The 21,240-nt window shown below is 36.4% G+C and overlaps 1 protein-coding gene across 2 annotated transcripts in view; it reads right to left on the reverse strand.

Annotated features, from left to right (window-relative positions):
• Positions 1 to 1,278: 1,278 nt before the first annotated feature.
• The window catches only part of gpc4.L (glypican 4 L homeolog), a 65,026-nt gene continuing 45,064 nt past the window's right edge, over positions 1,279 to 21,240 (reverse strand). Inside the window, exons 4-9 of one of the 2 annotated variants that reach the window (XM_018228786.2) lie at positions 13,604 to 13,769; positions 9,794 to 9,924; positions 8,885 to 9,028; positions 8,198 to 8,328; positions 6,535 to 6,710; positions 1,279 to 6,440 (exon numbers count right to left, since the gene is read on the reverse strand). In XM_018228786.2, the coding sequence (XP_018084275.1) occupies positions 6,232 to 6,440; positions 6,535 to 6,710; positions 8,198 to 8,328; positions 8,885 to 9,028; positions 9,794 to 9,924; positions 13,604 to 13,769 (957 nt within the window). In that variant the 3' untranslated portion in view covers positions 1,279 to 6,231. 2 annotated transcript variants of the gene reach the window in all.

Here is a 21,240-nt window from a genome sequence, read left to right on the forward strand (position 1 = left end):
GAAGTAACAAGTTTCTATGGTGATGCGCGACAAAAGCAGGAAGTACACTGATTGGCAAGTCCTTAATACTAAGTTTTGCTCTGCGCCGATAGGTGTTTGCTTATCTACTATTCTTGCTTCATTCCCTGGCTTGCCTGCAGCCTTCTGGACTTCATCAACAGTATGAATTACCAGCTCTGCAGACGTCTGAATTTTCACACATGCACATATCTTTTACAGCAGCCATCTTAATGACGTGATGAGAGGAAACATGGTGTCTGTAACAGAGCGATATTAGTTTCTATTAGAGGGTAACGCAGGAGATATAAGAACTAAGTCAGTGATCAGGTACATTAATGGGAAATCTATTAGATACTAGAGACTTGGTGTTACAGCTTTCCTTGTCCTTTAACAATGTACAATATGAGTGAGCGTGACAGAGTCAGAATTGGACATTCATTGAAGGTTCAAGGTGGTGCATAAAAAAAGACCAAGTAAAGTCCATAATGTCCACATAATAGCATCCATAGGGAGTTGTCAGTGGATGAAGTCCAATAGATTATCCAGCTCCAGGTAGCAGAAAAACATTTAAAAAAGCTTTCAATGTCAAGCAAACTAACAAAATTGCAAAGTTTTACAATGTGTTAAGTATAAGCCATGTTAACAGAAAAAACAACAACATTTCTATCTCACTCTACAGAGGGGGGAGGTTATCTGTCCCTGAAGAAGATTCCAACAGGCTGATGATCTAGAAAAAGTGGATAGTACTAAGTCCCAAACTACCCCTTCTCCTAAACCAAAGGCTTCTAAAAATTTGGAGGGTCTCAAGCATTTTACAGGTGTTTGGGGAAAACTCTGAAGGCAACCTAAAATTTGGGGTAAAAATCTGTCATATCTATGATCATGTTGTTGAGCCCTAAAAGGTCCATACCAAATGGACCATCAGGATTGGGTGGTTTGTGCTGCACTGTCTTGCTACTTATTTAAGGGGCTATTCACCTTAAGAGTACAAAAATGTTCCACATATGAATTGACTTTTTCACACAATATACTTTCATGTGGGTTGTGCTACACAAATGATTCTACTTGGAGTCTTTCTTTCTTTCTTGTGGACTAATAAGTTGTTGGTCATATGTAAATTGTAAATGTAAATAAAAGTAAATGTTTATGTCAGAAGTTAACCTCGACAGTGTCTTCTTACCAGTAACAGTGGGAGAACCAAATAGAATGAAGAAAGAGTGACCACAGACTACCTCTGATGTTATCTGCACAGAAATACAAAATAACGAGACACAAATAAATGGTGTAATTTTCAATTTATTTCTGTTTGTTGGAGCATAATGTCTGGGTTTCAATGGTAAATCAGAAAAAAATAGGTTATAGGACATGCAAATTACAGCCCATTAACAGAAAAAATGAAACAATTTGATTGGTAAACGCAGAAAACTATTACAAAAACCTTTAATAGCATCATAACGGAAGTATAAAAACTAATTCTCGCTTTAGCCTCAATTGTCATTGGCGTTACGGGGTTTGAAGGCAGAGTGTAAGGCTATGGATTTGTTATTGCCATTTCTGCAACATCATGCCCCACTTAAATGAACACTTTGCCTAGTAAACTGGAAGTTTCTTCACTTGTTCTTTTAAATTGTAATTGTAAGCAATACCATCAATGCTTCCGTAAAACTTCAAGATAAGCTTGGGGGGGCACAAAGTAACAAGTGCATCAGTGTTACCCTCTCATGACGGTGCCTAGAGATTTTATTTGCTATTTAGCTCGATTACTGGAGAACAGGTGTGCTTGCAGAAAAGGATGATGTTGTATTCCCCACTAAGTGCTGTCTGCTGAAAGCACAGAAAGGTCAACAAAGCAGCCATGTTCCCTTTGTAACCCACAGTGTAAATGCTTGAAGGCAAAGAACGACTGTACAGTGTAGCCAAATTCCACAGTGTAAACGCTTGAAGGAAAAGAACGGCTGTACAATGTAGCCAAATTTTGTTATCTCAAGCCTGGTTTTTTTCTTTGTAACAGGGATAATTGGATCCCACTTAGTCTACTGTGGTACAGAATGAAATGTCAGTGTTCAGCAGCCATAACTAATCTCTAGACATTTTGTCACCACTTCTTTTCTGGAAATAAGAGATGCGGCCCCTAAATACTGACAAGGCCCTTTCTGACAATGCTAAAAACATCAGAAATATATATTACTATATAATGTCCAAGCTCTGATGGAATATATAGGAAAACATGATATAGAATAGAAAATGAGGGTAGCAACTTTGCTCTACATACCTCTCCATTAACATATAAGTGAACCCTAGTGGGTAACATAGCAGGATGCACAGAATGCACAGCAGAAATGCTTCCCCAGCTCACTGAAAAGCAGCAATTATAGGTTCCAACAATTTCAAACAATGTAAGTATGGAGGCATTTACTTATATATCTGTGAATATTACACTTATTTTGTATTTAACATTCAGCTGGCATTTTCCTATTTACGGTGGCTTTAGACCACCATCCCCAGACAAGCTCTTTACAAAAGGTTAAATAAAAATTGGTTACCAACAAAGGAATAGCTCTCCAAACTAACCTAAACTTACAAAACAAACAAGCTGTAAATTAAAAAACAGTTATATATCTACAAAAAAAAAAAAAAAAAAAACGGTGACGGAAAGATCAAAGAGATTCCCAATTATGAAACAGAACCAAGATATAATTACATACATTTATATAATTTAGAAAGAACCACGGCTTCCCCCAACAAACAACATACTCACGGCCACCTATGTCCATTTATATCATTGCTGAAAAAAACGAAATAATTACAAAACGATATAATGGCCAGTAGTCCTCCTTTACTGAATTATTTTATAGTTACTAAGTAACTTTGTCAGATTTTGGTTTGTGCAAACAAATTCGGTAAAAGGGCGATCCCTCTGTGGGGAGAATCAAAGGACAGAATTTTTTTCTCAATTTTTAGTGCATGGATATTTTCCATAATGCGGGGGATGGCCAATAACGCCTTTTACATTTGTGGTTGTAATTCTTGTGTATTTGGACAATGGGGGTGAACGTCTCCAGAATTTTACAAATACACATTTTTGGTAACAAAATAAAAACAAAATGACATTAACAAGTAAAAGGCAAACCACATTTTCTTATATGGCTTTATAGGTAACCACAAAAGTTATGCCCCACAAAGCTCTGTACATATACAACAGATATAAAACAGACTTAATCCTTAAAAAGGTTTTTAGGGATGACAGACAAGGGAAAGCGCAAAACAAGTTAAAAAAAAAAAAAGTCTACATTGAAAAGGCACATTTATTAAAAACACAGTAATAAGGCAGAATGACCAGGTATTTATAATATTTAAGCCCCCCTATTGCTGTCTAGTGTATTTCCCTCTGGCGGCCATGAATATAGAATCAATGAAGGATATGCATCAAACTTTTCCATTAATACAGAAGTTTGTAGTAACAATTATACAGTTGTAGCTAGAAGTATGACTCAAATGCAAAAGATATGTAATACACAGTATTAAAACGCTGCATTGTATTTTCATTCACACGCAGGCTCTTTGACTAAAATATGGCACTATGAACCATATTCACATAAGGCAACGTGCATGTGTCTCTCAGCAACAGACCATGATATTAATGTGGTCACATGTGTAGAAAATGTCAACACTGTGCATATGCACGCTTGGATTATACATGTATACAATTCTATATTCATACCTAATTTATTCATAGATTGATAGACTACTTGCTTTTCCTTCATCGCTTAACTAAATATTAGCATTTCTAAACATTGCAAAATAGTGTGTGGTCCATTTATCCATTATGCCTAAAGGGCTGATCATTTGTAGTGTCATTTCACCAGGCTGGTTCTGAAAAGGCCCTGTAGCACTGCCAGCAAAGTCACAAAAACAATTCAAAATGTGCATTTTGTGAATTTATTTTAATAAAGGGATTTTGTGTGTGTGTTTATTCAGGTATAAATGGGCAAAATATGTTGTTCTCCAGACCGTAGTGTGATTTGCTACAGGGCACTGCAGACTTTATATCTCTCAATGTTCCCCAAAATTAAACTGCAACACAAATACTCAAGGTTTGTTTGTCAACTTTGCTGCTGGTTGACTGAGCTCTAGAGAATCACTGCTCCTTTTAAATGGAAAGCATTTCTAAAGCAACCTCCATAAACGCCAATTAAATGCCCATACAATGTAGTTGTTTAAAAAAACTAGAATGGAGATTCTCTTAGCTTTTGGAAATAAGGTGAAATATTTCAGTGAAATATGCAATTAAAACACAATAGAAGGGACAAAAAAACAAAACAAAGGAGTTACCTCTATAACTACGATACTGGCCTGCCAGCTGAGTTTAATCCTCTGTGTTCCAAAGAGAACTCTGCCGCCACTAAAAACCATTCTTGCATAAAAAGATAAAGCTCGAGTTACATGCCTAGACCTCTAGAAAAGCTGAAGAACCAAACAGGAAAGAAATATAGGTGCAAAAACATAATTTAAGCATTTAGAAAAGCCAGTGGTAAAAAGCCGATTTCTAGGTTTGAAACAGATTGGTGGCATCATAAAATCCAGAGTCAAAATCTCTGTTTTAAGCAGCTCTCTAGGTCCTATTAAAAATCCATAGTTGAAAAAAAAAAGGATAAAAGGATAAAATCTGCAGGAATAACTTGTCTTGTTGCATTATGGAGACCAGATTCGTATCTATCAAATATAATGGCTCTCAAAGCTAAAAAGGAAATTCCTCAGAAGAGAGGTAGTTACTACTTGTCAGCACATTTCCCACGTTCTCATATCTCAGCTAAAGCTATTTACAACCTCTTAACCCATACAAAAGACTTTTTTTTCTATTTTTTTCCACCTAAAGAAAAATAAATCTACAAATGTTCAGTCTATTACCGTTTTAATAAATAAATCCCAAAAATGAAGGTTTAGAACTTCTATATGCTGATGCTAAGGTGGGGGATGATGTGTAAAAGAAACACAATGTTCCTTGTAACGCAAGTCTAAGCTGGCAAAATCCATCGCCGATATGAGTAGTTTAAAATACAAGGCTCTTATGGAAAGAAATATGAATAAATACATGTTTCTGAATTATGAGGAGGAGGTAAATACGGACTAGGCTACAAGGCCTCATATGTTTGAAATGTACCTTTTTCAGCAACAGTACCTTTAAATGAAAAGCAGGAAGTGGATTCTAAGCCAGTAATTGCTTCAAATTCAGGTTTGAGCAAAATCTACACATTCATAATACAGATAGAAAAGTAATTTGGCTTTTTTGCTTGGTTTATATACATGAACACTTGGGTGTATTTCAGTACTAAAATTGGAATAGTTGCTACCTTATTCACCTGGACAGTACCCTTTGGCAACAATCAGACTTGTTTAGGTCTGAATATAATTGTGTCACCACCTGCTAAGCATGTGAGTGTTGCCTGTATTTGCAGAACTGCTGCACCATGAATCTATACAATTTTCCAGATATATTTCACACATTACTATCAGAACGACCAGATAAATCAATTTGGTAACATTCTTACAAACCGACCGATTACAAAAAATAGTAATGTTGGATCAAGCCAATTGTAAAATAGAATTTGACCACACGCCTTTTTTTTTTTTTTTTTTAAATCTCTCACAACTGTAAGGTAGGGTTAACCTGTTCCAGTGGTCCTGAAAAACTGACGTTTGGTCAAATCTGAACAGATTTACATAGCTAAAGGCCATATCATGTCTCTTCTTCTTCACCCAATACAGAAAGCAATTTTAATGACGCATAACAGGAGATTTTACTAAAAGAAGTATATTTTTGTTTTTTTTTCTGCTGGCTGCACGGTCAGTTTTCCAAAAGATAAAATGATAAATAAAAATAGCTTCTGTACATATCACATAAAAAAAGCATAAATGTTACATATGAATGTGTGACCCTGGGATTAATTTTATGGAAATGTGAAAAAAATGCTAAGGTTGAGCTACCTACAAAACTTTATGTACATGTCTGTTTGCCACAATAACCTGAAGTGAAAGTGGACAGATGGTAATTCCTTTTATCCCTCATGACAGTCACGGAGGGTGATCCAAATCTTGAAGGAGTGGCAATATAGTATAAACAATACACCTTTCTCCAGTACCAAAGTCAAGTCACTTGATGTTATTAAAGGAAAGGTGCGTTTTGATATTGAAAAAAAAATGTCTTTTGCTAGTATTTAACAATATCGTCCATTATCTCCATTGCCTCACCAAGAATAAAATGCTTGGAATAAGCACTAATAGTGAAGCCCTGTTGGAAAAGGCTGCAGAAGGTGTCTTCTCGACAAAATTAATGATTCCAGTCTTCGGCATAACCTTATCTGTTATGCTGAAATCAACCTCTTCAGTACATTTTGGGGGCTCACAGCCACTGCCACTTCCTTCTCCGCTGCTTTCGTCAACTGCTAATCACAAGCACAAGCACAATAATGGTTAGACCATTATTAAATATTCTTCCAATAGCTCTTGAGGAAAAGCAATGGATATAATACGTACCTATGTCAATGAAGTTCACATCATTCCCATTATAAGCATTCTTCATTTTATTTGTCATGATGCGCAGTGCCATGATCTGCTGACGAATGACTATATCTGGTTTTGTGATGTCAACTTGTACTTCAGGGTTATTTGCCTGGCTGGCCAAACCATTGCCAATCACTGCATACAAATACCTGCAAAACAAGGTACAAACAGCATAAGCTACAAGACAGTTTAGTATTTTGCGATACATCTAGTGAAGATCCAGTAACCGGTGACCAACAAACGCTGGCTGCTTACTGGTTGCTATAGATAACTAGACCTGTAGCAAACTATGCACCTTTTATTACATAACTCCCTTAGATCAAGAATGATGCAGCAGATATACATTTTTTTTGCACAAGAGCTTTAAAAAAAAAAGAAAATATGCATATTTTTGTGTATTTAAATAACAAATAATTAAGGTCAACGCTGCAAAGGCTTATGGGAGGATTTATAAGAGACTGATCTGTTTTTTTTTTTTTTGGTAGGTTTGAGAATAGGTTCCCTAATAAAACTATGCACAGCCATGCAAGATTCCCGTTATGGAAACAGAATACAGCTGCTCATAGCTGGAGAACATTATCTAAATTGAAAATCAGTTTGGGAAAAGGAAGACAGGCTTTGATAAATTAGCACAATTGTTGAAAAAAATAATCAGGTAAAGGTTGATAAAACTTGTAACTGCTGGAAAATGGTAGAAAAGTACCAGATATCCCAATCGAACTTTAATACATTTTTCAATAAATTAATCTTTTTTTGGTGCCATCTTAAAGATTGTAAGGAACTTTCTATTTTTTTAGTATTAAACAAAGATCTGAGGCAGGTTTATCCTAAGTTTTTCAATTACATTTGCTTTGCAGTAAGAATCCCATATTACCAATACTTTTATCATAATTGAACTTTATGATTTGTATTTTCAGATAATAGGCCTAAAATCATATTATTTATCTATGTTAACTAGAAAGCAGGGACATGCAGTTCTGGGCTACCCACAGCACGGGCAATGAGAGGCTATGCTGACGACGGCTATGGGAATAGCAGGGGGTAGTCACTATGTATAATTAATGATTGGAAGGTCTTGTCCAGACAGTCTTAGACAATGGCAGCTTGAGCAAGGCTAAAACTCCAGGCCTTAATAGAAGCTAGGTAAAACAAAGCCAGAGGAAAAGAACATGATATAGTGGTAGCTGGTACTTCAAACTTTGAATTTAGAAACTATTACTTGTATTTTATTATCAACCCACTGCTCAGGCTGTATTTTGGGTACTTTTTCTGAGGTGTGGTACTGATAGTAGAACTACTTGTTGATTTATTTAACAGAACAGAAAATTGGTTCTTTCTATACTGCTGGAATGCAAAGAGGGATTTGACTGTAGATCTGGACTATACTTTGCAGAAACCCACTAACTAACTTGCTACAACTCCCAGTATCATTCAGCAGCTTGTAGTGTCTGCTAGCTATATTTAGAATGGCAAACACAGACTGCACAAGCTTCACTGGAAAATTGCCCTAAATTTTGTAAGAAGCTGACGGTCTACATTTCAACTTGGTGTCCAAACATTAACTTCTATCACTATTTACATAACGCAACATTTCAAGACAATAAAATTTCAGTATAGGAGAAAAAATTACACAAACCTGTTTTTTTCACTTCCATTCCAACAATCATCCTCACTGACTCCTGAGGTCCAGTTATTCTTGCAGATGCTGCCAGGCAAGGACAACCAGAACTTTTTGGCGGTTTTCAGCTTTTCTTTAACATCTGAAACCTGAATGAGAAGATAAACAATCTCACCATGTTTCTTTATGTGTATTATGTATATTAAACTGTTTCTCATTGAATGAAAGAATACATATGTCTGCATAAAATATCTGAGAATTTAAGATTTAAGTGTATCTCTGACAGTATTGTGAGATTCTAACTTTCTCTATTCTAAGACTGGTGAATGCTTTAAAAAAAAAAAAAAAAGCCAAGTACCTTTGGAGCAGCTTTACTCAGCATCAAGCTAGTTTGCCTTTATTTTGGGTGTATCATTATGATCTGGGACCCAGTTGTGTGCACCATCTACACCATACAGTTCTCAAATGCTATCTATACTTTCTAATGTTGCACCCATTGCAGTTCTGTTATCACAGGCTTGAGATTATCACCAACAATTTATAGAAGAATGAGTTGTACCGAGGATTGCAGTGAATATAGTACAGACATGACTGAAATGTTTACGATTACTTGAAATGAACTCTTATCCAAACTCAAATAATGCTCAGCAATGTGTGAGGAAGTACTGCTACCAAAACAAATTACAACAGCTAAAAGATTCTTACCAGTCTGTCCAAATTGGTGCCAGCTGCAGTGGTTGGTCGTTCCTCAGGACCATACGCCTTAAAGCGAATGTTGAAGTTAGTGTCAGAAACAGAGCGAGCTTGTCTTCCCTGTGAAAGTTTGGGTTGCCCACATCCCTGGAAAACCTGCAAAAGGGGACAAAAATGTATTATGTGCAATGATCTCTAATATTAATACAGTGTTCCACAACCAGGCTCATGAAAAATCAGCACTTGCAATACTAAACATATGTTAAATGCTCACATAGTTTGGCCATTTCTAAAGTTTTGTCGTACATTCACATGTTAGAAAAACGGTTTCTATTTGAAATTTTACCTTAAAAGCAGATCATTTTGTAGAGATTTTAAAACTGGGTTGAATGACAAGTTTGCCATTTCTGGCCACAAGTGTTGTTTAAAATTCTTGGATGCAATGTGATTATTAATGTCATTATGTGTTAATGTAAAAACTTTTTTACTTAAAGTATATATAAGGCTTTTACCAAAAGCTGTAATTTAACTTGAAAAAACCCCAATAAAAACTTGGATGCAAGGTAGTATTGATAACTTTGTCACTTAAAGAAATAGCATGGCCTCATGCCAACAGACACATAGGTTAGGATTTGTTTGAACCCAAAATGGCTGATGTCTGAATATATATTTCCCAAAAAAGAGAGTCTCTTCAACAGACTTCTCATTGAAATGGTACATTTACTCTTTAGGAAATTGTGGCATATTTTATTTCCTCTGTATTATTACTTGCATTAATACCCAATTAGTATTAGCCAGTTTTTTTTTTTTGCACGATAGAAACCACTGTGCTTTTCTCATCGTATGCATCTTTTCCCTGATATTTTTAGATACTTATATGTTATTGTAGAAATTACAATGGTATATTTTCTAGACACAAACCTTGTGTGAAACTTGCATGCTGTTTTCCTGCATGTTCATGATGGCGTCAGAGATCTTCACATCAATGGGGTCCATGACAGTTTCGATGTTAAATGGCCCTTCCAGTCTCTCTGCTACCAATAGCATGGAATCTAAACAAAGAGATGCAAAACATCATACAGGGGATATGGTAATACTGATTTATCCCAGAAATACATTAACATTTTTTCCTTAACAAGAGTATAAAATATTTGATGTTAAAAAGTTATTTTACACTAATGGTCACTTAATAGCAGTAGGAATTCAATTGTTGGTCTACCATCTGAATATTGTATTAGTTAACAGCCAGCAGCACATTCACACAGCTGGAAAGAGTTTGAGGGCTTCAAGCAAAATAAGGAGATATCATATCAAGAATAGCAGAATATTTATGTTATCGCTTAGATTATGTCTGGATATGTAGATACAAACACCTATCTGACTGATCATGGTGGGTGCTATTGATGTTGCCCATATTTGAAGTTCATTTTTTGTCAAAATCCTATAAAAAAACAAAACAGGTATAGAAATCTAAATAAAAACAGAGCACAATAAATTATGTTAGTTCAGTGGAAGTAAATGTTCTTTATAAATAGCTTTATCAGATCATCCACATTATTTTGCGATTAGTGTAGTCTACAGAATAACTAACCACAAATCATGAGAACAGCTACCCTGTCAGCAAAAAGAATATGTATATGCATATTAATGTTTCCATATATTAATTGGAAAAAAATGTAAAAAGTATAAGAAAAAATGCAACAAGTTTAAGATTACAGAGAGAAATTGAACTCTTGGACAAAAAGCTGCTTTCCCAGCATGTCACCAAGTCTCAATAGGAATAACAAAGCCTTTCAACTGAGGAATTCAATTGATCTGACCTGGAGACAGGAATCTGACTAAATGCATATTTTGTTGAAGGCAAGAAAATGTAATAAAACAAAAGGTTTGGACTTTTGTGATGGTCTTCAATAAAAACTTGCTTCAAATCCTTGAGCAAAGGCTGATGGCATGAATATACCATTGTGATACGGTGGAGAAAAAATCCTTTTGATGTGTCAGCAAACGGAGGCTGGCAAATAGAAGCTCACAAGCCAAACGTACTGGCTGTTGTCAAATAGTTTTATAGTTAATATCAGAGGAGGGGGGGGGGGTTTAGAAATAAAATGATGAAAATGCTGCTTTTTTTAAAAAAAAAAAGTACCTTGGACATGTTAAGTGAAATAGAGCTTGTCTATGGTGGGGAAATACTTGTGATAATTTTATATTCTCTCACTGACCAGGAAAGGACTCAGATCAGTAATGTGTTTGTGAGGGCTTAAAAGGAGGCACAAACCCCCAATTCTTCAGGCTGTTTGGTGTCTTTGTAAACTCTGAGTTACTCAGGCCATACACAACACCATGGGAATCCTGTACGAATCACAGCCTTTTGTTTGCCTGGGTGCCATGGAGTTGTAGGTTTCACAGCCTAAGAATGTGCTTTCTGCGTTTGATTGCCGATACAGAAAACGTATTCGGCCTCCAGCCGAGTTCTCAAATGGAGCTATAAAGGATAAGAAGAGTAATAATTGGCCTGCAAGAATATATTCAACTGTAGCAGTTAGGCACTGACAAGAGTGCACAGAGAAATAAGCTCATTAAAATAACGTGTGCATGCACAATACAGTGCTTTATTTGAGGGACATCCGGGATGGATCACATCTCCTGCAACTATCTGGACAGTGTCCCTGCGGGCAGCTGGAATTTTGTCAGGCAATAAAATTACCCATTAATAGAAATACTGTAGAAGCAAAAATGTACCTGCTAAAACGAGTTTCTCTATGCAGGAAACAGAGAAGGGGAATTCTGGATTGTGAACATTGACAGATACTTTATTATTATCATCATTATTAGTAATAGTATGCATGTTCCCCTGCACTCAACAATACATTTTAAGAAGGCAAGTCCAGGGCTCCTCTTTGCTTCTACCCAATTTGTTATTGAGTCATAATGAGAGCTTAGAAGAAGGTGCGGATTTGATAAGGTTCGTTGAATTTCTTGCAAATGCACGCAAACCACAGTTCCATAAATTGTGCATTGGTGGGGACTGAAGTTACTGTTGTGTGTGTCCATATTATCTAGGGACAGTTTCATGAATTGGGGTTGTTCCCCTTTCAAAAAAGAGGCAGATTACAGAACATATGGTCATGTATAAATATAAATGAGGTCATTATAAAACCCCAAGTCCTGTTCATTCACAGCCCCATAGGAAAATATGCAAGTTTTTGCATTCTATGGCTACCAAGCTGTACGCCACCCATCTTAACTGTAAAAAAGATTCAATAATTGTAAATGTTTTCCTTACGATATCAGCATTTAGTGATGTTGCATGAACCCTGGAGGAAATCTACTCCTAGAACAAAAGAACTAACTAAAAGCGGATAAAGCAGGCTTGAAACTGGATGAAATTAATGAAAGCACTAAGTAAAATTCATGGCGTGTTTGAAAGGATTAACATTGGTCATTGTCTTGGGGAATGAAAACTCAATGCCAATCTCCTTTAGAAAGTAAATAGAACACCACAAGCACTGCTTGCACACTCACTTATATGGCAAGCTTTAACAGCATTCTGATATTTTATTATAGTTTATAGGTTAAAATCCAAACCATCCATTTATTCCACCTTGTGTAAGCATTATCATATCTTTGGTGTATAGGGTGTCAAACTATTTGTATCCTTAAATAAGTCACAGGCAGTTCAAAGCAGCAATGTAGTACATTGTAATGAAGTAATGGGTTATGGATTCATGCTATGTACTGTGAAAATGGTCTCTGATCTTAAGATATGTAGAATTCCTATCATAAAGCCTTCAGTAATTTGCCAGAAAGGAAACAGAAATGGCATGCAAGTAAATCTTTCCATACAAATTTAAAACATTACTGTATTTAAAGGGGTTGTTCATCTTTAAATTAACTTTTAGTATGATGTACAGAATTTTATTTTCAGACAATTGCCTATTGGATTTAATTTTTTTTTTATTATTATTCATGGTTTTTGAGTTATTTAGCTTTTTACTGAACAGCTCTCCAGTTTGCAATTTTAGCACTCAAGTAACTAGGGTCCAAATTTCCCTAGCTACCATGCCTTGATTTGCTTCGAGAGACTCGAATATGATCAGGAAAGGGAATGAATAGAAAGATGAGTAATAAAAAGTAGCAATAACGATAACATTTTTAGCTGCACAGAGCATTTCTTTTTTAGATGGGGTCAGTGACCCTCATTTGAAAGCTGGAAAGAGTCAGAAGAAAAGGGCAAATAATTGAAAATCTATTTTAAAAAAATGAAGATCAACTGAAAAGTTGCTTAGAATTGGCCATTCTATAACATACTAAAAGTTAAGTGAAATGTGAACCACCCCATTAATAATACACATTGTTATCCCAAAAGTTCATGCATTGGGCGCAGTTTAAGAGGGCAAACATTGGATGCCTATATATATAAAAAAAAATGAAGCCCCACCTCTGCATTTAAGCCCAAGTCTGACATAATGAGTAAAATAAAGGCGACGGTCTGGTGCCCTGAGCAAGTTTTTTCTGAAGAGCATATCCCTTTAAGGTACAGTAGAGGCATAAGGACCTGTTTGCAGACTAAAAGTGGCCCAATAAAGGCTGACAACTCAGCAGATGGATCAGATTGAGTACTCCACTAGTGGAGGGTTTTATGACCATTTTGAATTATCCTTCCAATATTCTTGTTCTGAAAGGCAAGACTAAAATAACTGCCAGCGGAACCTTCTCTTATATGCAACTCACCTATAAAGTTGTTCCATTCAGTATCCAGGTCTCCGGGATTGGCCAAGCAGCCTCTCATAACATTCAGGCAGTAATTGTTACAAGGCTTTACTGTGACAAGTCCACTGCAGTACGGGCAATAGGTCATTTTCAGCATAGCTTTCACACACTGTGGCGTTGGGTTTACCTGAGGAGGTGAAAGGAGAACTCCATTAAGCAATAAGGAGAGGCACCAATCGTGTTCTACATCAATGGTATAAATTACAAATGGAGATACAAAAATCTATAAACATTTTGTTTCAGTTAGCATTTATGGTCAATAGGTAATGCTGATTTTTTTTACTGGAAAAAACAGTTAAAGCAGTGCAATTTCAACATGGCAATTAAATTATATTAGTAGAATATAACATACACTAAATTATATTTAAATTATATTAGTAGAATATAACATACACTGGTGCTCCCGAGGGTTCCCACAAATGATAGCAGCAGTATCTGTCATATGCAGCACCCATATATGGGATTTAGAAGTGTCTGCAGCCAGGGCAGGTCTTCTAACTATGCAGCCCAACATGTAGAACAATAAGCCCATTTTCAGGTAAGCCCCACAACTTTTAGGGTTGACAATTTGAAACAATGCCACATAACTCAGGATCATTGGCAGGTTGCTTCTGACCACCAAGTTCCTGAAAGCAGATATGCATGGTGAGCCATATACCTAAAACTCCTCTAGCATTGAGATGCCTTGTCTGGAAATTTTGGCATATAGTGAGAGAGAGAGCAGATTTTTGGGTGCACTGATCACCACAAATCTTTGCTTTGATCCAAAACTCTGCTCACTATATGCCAAAAATTCCAAACAAGGCATCTCAGTGCTAATGATCTCAAGAAATTGTGGTACCAGTATTTCTATTTTATTTCCGGTTAGCCAAAATCAGCATCTCTAGGGTGTTCACAGTTTTGCATATTCACAAAAAAGTGACACTTTTACTGGCCGGTCCATCATACATACAGAGTAGACTTTACCAACAAGCTTTAATCATAATGAAAAAAATAAATAAATTCTGTTAATGGATTTTGAGCAGTGATTCGTAGGACAGAGATTTCACCCTTCTAAAATTTGCTTTAATAAATGTAGTCATAGCAAGCCCGATTCTGGGGGTAAAGTCATTCTGCTTTGTGCCTTTCCTCTGCGCTACAGAAAACAATATGGTACGGAAGTTGTTACAGAGTATTTAAAAGGAAAATTGCTTCCGTGAACCTGCACAAACAGTTTTAAATACACATTGTCCTGCTAATAAGTTTACAGGACATGCACAAATGCTCCAAGATCCAGTGGCAGCATGCATTTAGTGACCTTACATTTCCTTAACTTGTAACCACCAATGTGACCTTTATATTCTTCCGGAGTAGAAAAAGCAAAGTTAACAATTCACTAACAATGCAAACACAAGGAAAAGTAATAAAAACACTTGTAGGATTATAGCCCAGAGTACAAAAAGGCTTCCAGTGTTTGAAAAGCGACAAACCAGGCTTATCTATTGCGACATGTTTATGCGCACCAAATGTGTCCTTCTCCCTTATCATATTAAAAGCTTGTTACAGATTGCAAAGAAACCACACCTGCTGTTGATATCAGATTGTTCTTCCTACACAAAGGGATGGATTGTGGTCTCCTGATGATTCTGTTTAAATATGCCACACCTTTTTCATGTCTGTCATTAAAACAAATGTTGTTTTTAAATGTCACTGAGCTTGAAGAGGCACTCTTGCTCAAATAGGTATATACAAATTGGTAAAAATGTGCCAAGCCTAGATTTATACCTTTTGTGAAAAGGGGTTCAGTTTAACAACTTGGCACGAAAAGCTGCAGAGAATTTGCCTTACTATATAATGAAAATCCATGTATACAGTGATGGGTTACGCCTACCGAGGTAATCATTTATTATATAAACTCCCCTGGCCTCCCCACAAAACAAAATGGGTGATTTAATTGTAATTAAGTCCATTTTGCCATAAATGCACTTGCTGTACCATTGCTGAACCTATCTGAATACAATAGTAAGCAAGAAATAGAGATTAGGCTAATGATACACAAGAGCGAATTTCAGCTGGTAGGGGAAGGAGCCTAGCATTATAGCCACACTTTCATTAAAATTCATAATTTTGCAATGGTAGCACAGACCTCCTAGATGGTAGGCACTTGCCACAAATTGCAAGGAGAGTCTTAAAGGAGTAACACAACATATTTTGGAGGGAAGAACTTATTGTGACCAATGGTGCATTAAAGAGTTTGTTCACCTTCCAAATACTTTTTTTCTGTTCAGATGTTTTCAGATTGCTCCCCAGAAATAAAGATTTATAAAATAAATATATTGAATAAAAATTTTTTCAATTACTTTCCATTATTTATTTTTTACTGTTTTTTCAAAATCTAAGTTTTATGTCGAATGTTCCTGTCTCTGGTGTTTGAGTCTGGCAGCTCAGTAATTCAGGCGCAGATTCTGAACTGTTGCAATTTTGCAACATTGAGTCGATACGTTTCTTAGCAGCATCTCTGGAGTATTAGCAACTGTTGTATCAATTCTAACAACTGGCTGTAATGAAACCCAGAGATTTTGCTCAGCAGGGACAATGATACATGTATCAACTAAATTTATCAATTTAGAATAGTATACAGGGTCGGCGACCCCCCCTTCCAGAGCTGCTTTGGAATGTGATAAATTACATTTTACACTTCAATATTAGAAAAATGGTGACACATAGAAAATAGAAAGTAATTGGAAAAAGTTATTTCTAGCAATCTATCTGAAAACAACTAGTTGTTTTAAGGTGAACAACCCCTTTAACATTTAGGAGAGGTAGGGTGGGAATCTGGGATAACCTTTCGTTTGTCTGGAAAAAACGGTCTGCCATCTTCTTTTTATTCAATATAGCCAGGGTCCTAGACCACTCATTCCCCCGACTGCTAGCACCTACTCACACCCTCTCCCCGCTTATACCGCTCTTCCTTCACTTACACCCCACTGCTGCTGGTGCGTTCACCGATTGGCATTAATGGTGACTGAATGGGCAAGAGATTCAAGCAACTGTCAAATCCCCAGTTCAGATTCAGCCAGCAAGCCCCAAATTTTTGACTCCCTAAGCCCAGGCCTTTGTGGCCTGCCCAAATCCAAATCCTGAATATGTCCCAGGTGTCTTTTGACCTGAAAACACTAGTCAAAAGGAAACGGCAAATGTGGTTTCAAGCACTTCGTACAGTAATGAAACATATTGTAAGCTTGGTAACCTTACATTTTAACTCAATATTTAAAAAACAACTTTCTCCCATTAAGAGGAATGGAAACTCCCAATATCAGCTGGGTGGAAACTATGAAAATACACACCATTTTATTACAAGTGCAGACAATGTAAGAATCTTGGAATAACTCATGTAGAACACTTGAAAGGACAAAAAAAAGCCAACTAAACTAGGAATAAAGTGGTGTCTTATACCAGCGATCATTTAACGTTACAACATTAGCAATTGCTTCCAAGCAAATCACTATCACAAAACAAAATATTAATCACTGTCAAATTCCGGATGATCGCTAGGTTTCATTTTTCCTTCCAAGAAAATACATGAGGTAACTCACTGGGGTCTCGGAACTTAATGTCTATTTATAGTGAAAAATGAAGCCCCATTGACTGAAAGCTGGCAAGGGTGAATTACACTCTGAAAACAGATGTATAAAAATGAAATTTACATAAAGAAATGCATGTAAGAATTATTTAAAAGGGGAAAAAATGATCACTGTACTATTCATCAACTCACATGATGAGCATAGCACAGTGAAGTAGGCATCAATCTGCAGAAACAAATATATGACTACATAGGAACATGAAGCGGTTCTTGCAGCTCTGACTAGACAGACTTGTAAGGAGAAACCAAGCTAATTTAATATTACACAAATAGTTAACTTAAGCTATTGGGTGATGTAGCCAGCCTTATAGCCCAAGAGTGGAAAAGTAATTCAGGAGCTGAGCAATGTCTATGTTATACTGTGGTGTACTTATAAATTATATAGATATATCTGTTTGTCAAACATTTCCTTCATTTAGTAGGTTTATGAACAAAGCAAATGGTTCATGCATGTGCTTAGTTGACTGTAAATGAAAAAAACAGTTGTTCTAGGTAATAGACTGGAGCATAGAAGTAGTAGTGCAAGTAGTATAATTCTTACTTGGATGCTTAGCATTACAGTTCAGATGATTTATAATGACTGTCTTTGAGAGAGGACAGTCTGTCTCTTAGAAAAATATACAATCTATAAAAACATTACGCAATTTAAGTAAATATATAAAGCAACTCTTTCCAGGTTAATCTCATTTTATTCAGGTCTCATACATAAGTAAAAGGGTTATTTCTATACTAGGCAGCAAAATATGTGCAACAGAATAAAGTTCAGCTGCAAATGCCCATATCTAGTTGCAAGATATATTACATTTGGACTATATATATATATACACACACACACACAGATACATGCATATATTACACACATAATCTCAGACAGTGTTCAACCAGTATTGCCAGTGTTTAACATGGTAACTCCAGCTATAGCTGTAAATATACAAACCGGCACTTCCTATTGAAGCTATGGTTTAGGGGCCTATCTGCAGACCTAAATAAAAGCTTATTTAAATGCTAAATATGGGCAGCAGGAAAAATAAAATTCCAGTGGCATGACTTTAGCCTTCTCTCTGAAAAGCATGTTGCTGAAAGCAGCTATTGAAGGTGCAGTCACTGGAGAAAAATGTGGCTTGTACACTCAATGGGAAGAAATGATAGAGTTTGTTATCCTAAGACATTCCAAAACACTGCTCTAAATAGTGGCTTAAACTAGTAACAACACCTCCAGCAAAGAAGCCATTTAAAGTGCGACACATTCGAATGTTAGAGCATGAGTTTAACATCAGCCTCAATTAGATTAACACCGGTTTTACCTATGATTATTACATATTTGGACATTTTATGATTCAGGAATACACAAGAGTCATCATGAAATCTGCGTGATTTTACAGCGAACACATGTTGGATGCATAGGTCGAGGAGACAGATGCAAGAAATGAACAAAAGTTATGGCTTTTTTGATACATCTTAACAGCTCATGCCGTGCTGGTGTCTCCTTAGCAGGGGAGAGGGCGTTTTATATTCTAATTTAAATAAATACAAGCATGCTTACATATGGAGTTAATTTAGCCTTAGAAGTACTGTCGTCATAATGGAAAGCTTGTTTTGCTAGGAAATTACGGAGCATGTGATCTTCGGGGGCATTCTGTGTTCTTAAAAGAAACAAGAGTCCATCAGAAGAGACCTACGGTTAAATATACTACAAGTCCACTCTAGGGGGAAAATAATAAAGGCATCATCAATTGGAGAATGCTGGGAGCTGTGGTTCAAAAAATTGTGAATTCAGTGTACTGAAAAATGTTCATGGTCTAAGTCCCCAACTCTATGGGTTATATTTATCAAAGAGTGAAGTTAGAGATCACCACAGTCCACGAAGTGTGATATTCCACCACTTTCCATTCATTCCCATGGGATTTTTAAAAGAGTATTTATCCATGGGTGAAAGTAAAAGTTAACCCTTTGATAAATATGCCTGTAAAAATCCCATAGAAATGAATGGAGAGTGGAGGAATATCACACTAGTGGACTGTGGTGATCTCTAACTTCACTCTCTGATAAATATACCCTTATGTATTCCCATTGTAAGAAAAATTGGATTAACAAATTTAACTTAATACTCAATTAATGGGCCCTGAAAGATATGAAGTGTTGGGTAATTTGTGCTACACACATTTTGTATTTACAAAAACTAATCTGTACAAGACAGCACTAAACCGATTAGGCACTTATACAGATATTAAGGTCATTACACAGGGAGTCTTGAACACCATTATGGCTTTAAGTCACAAATTTAATTTTGAGCCCTATATGGTCATGTTCTAGGCAAGATGGCTCTTGTGCAGTATATAAAAGAAAGAATTTATTTTCTGAACACTAGACAGGAGACTCCCTTGCTGTATTTAAACATTGTAAGACAGCTGCCAGTCTGGAGCTGGCCCTAGGGTGTAATATTTGGAAAAAGTTTCCTATGTAGCCATACTGCCTCAGCTTACACCATCAAGATGATCAGCCTGTCACCAGCAGCTATACTTATCCACATACTGCCAGTTATAATGCTCCGCTGCAGCAGGAGGAGCTGTGGAATCTGTCCGTCTAGACAAAGGTACTCAGGACTTTCCAGTTTGAGGGATTAAGAAGCTCATATACCAAGACAAATCCCGGCTATAGCAGACACACATATTCAAGTGCAAGTTTTACTTATACAGTTCATTATTTCAAATGCAAGTCTGCGTGCCTGAGAAACTACCTAGAACAAATAAAGAGCAGCACTAAGATATTCTGGCAAGGTATAAGCGACTACTGCTACAGGGGAAATGAGTGGGGGCAGGCCTTTATTTTCTTTGGGTTCTACCTGTAACTACTTTACAGGACAAATGGGGAAAACATTTGAAAGACCTTGTCATCACATCTAATTGTGATTTTTGTTTTGTTTGGAACAGGGATAAGCAAACCTGCGAATTTTAGGTGTTGCTAGCATCGCTTCAGCATTTTATGTTTATAATTTTACATAGTTATTTACTGCAATGTTTGTTGCCTGCATGTTTAATGTGCTGTAAAAATATACAGCTCTGTGTATACCAGTCGCTCTACATTAAGCAAGATGTTGATGCTTACATGAAGGGGCACGTGCCAACTTCCCAAGCTCCTTACACCTGCACCCATAAAGCATTGTCTTTAAAACTGAAAGGAAGCTTTGTTTCTCAGAATGTCACCTTGGAGCCAAAGGTGTCAGGTTATTTTTATTTCTAACACAGGGAGGTTTTAAGTCGACTCTTCTGGATTTGCACAGGATGTTTCATGAGTGATTCACCAGCTGAATAATGCCAGATCAGGATTTCAGCAAACCTCATTATAGAATCAAGGCTAGTTCGTATTTGTTCATGAATTTGGCAAAATCTTTTCTGGAGGATACTGTATTTTGCCAAATCCAAAATAATATGGATCTGTACTACTGACAGTAGCATAACTGAAGACCATGTAAAGATATTTGGTTTGACCATCATACTCCCTTGAGATTCAGGAGGATCTTGTATTTTTTTTTTTTTTTTTTTTAAGACCAAACTGATTAAAAAATAATCATCAAAAGTAAAGGTTACCTTCACATTGTTCTGTTGTTAGGCTACTGGGGGGGGGTGATATCACTCCAACTTGCAGTACAGCAGCAAAGAGTGATTGAAGTTTATCAGAGCACAAATCACATGACTGGAGGCTCCTGGGAAATTGACAATGTCTAGCCCCCTGTAAATTAAATTTTAAAAAATCTATTTGCTATTTTCAGAAATGGATTTTAGTGAAGAATTCTGCTGCAGCAGCACTTTTAACTGATGCATTATGAAAAAAAACAACATATTTTCCCATAACAGTATCCCTTTAAGTCAGGAATGACACTGTGCAGTCAAATGAACTATACCATCCCTAATGAAGCTTAAAAGTGACCAGTCTGAAAGGATTTCATTACCAGATCAACATATCCAAATCTAATTCT

Source organism: Xenopus laevis, chromosome 8L (assembly GCF_017654675.1).
Source record: "Xenopus laevis strain J_2021 chromosome 8L, Xenopus_laevis_v10.1, whole genome shotgun sequence".
In the NCBI taxonomy this organism is placed as follows: Eukaryota; Metazoa; Chordata; class Amphibia; order Anura; family Pipidae; genus Xenopus; species Xenopus laevis.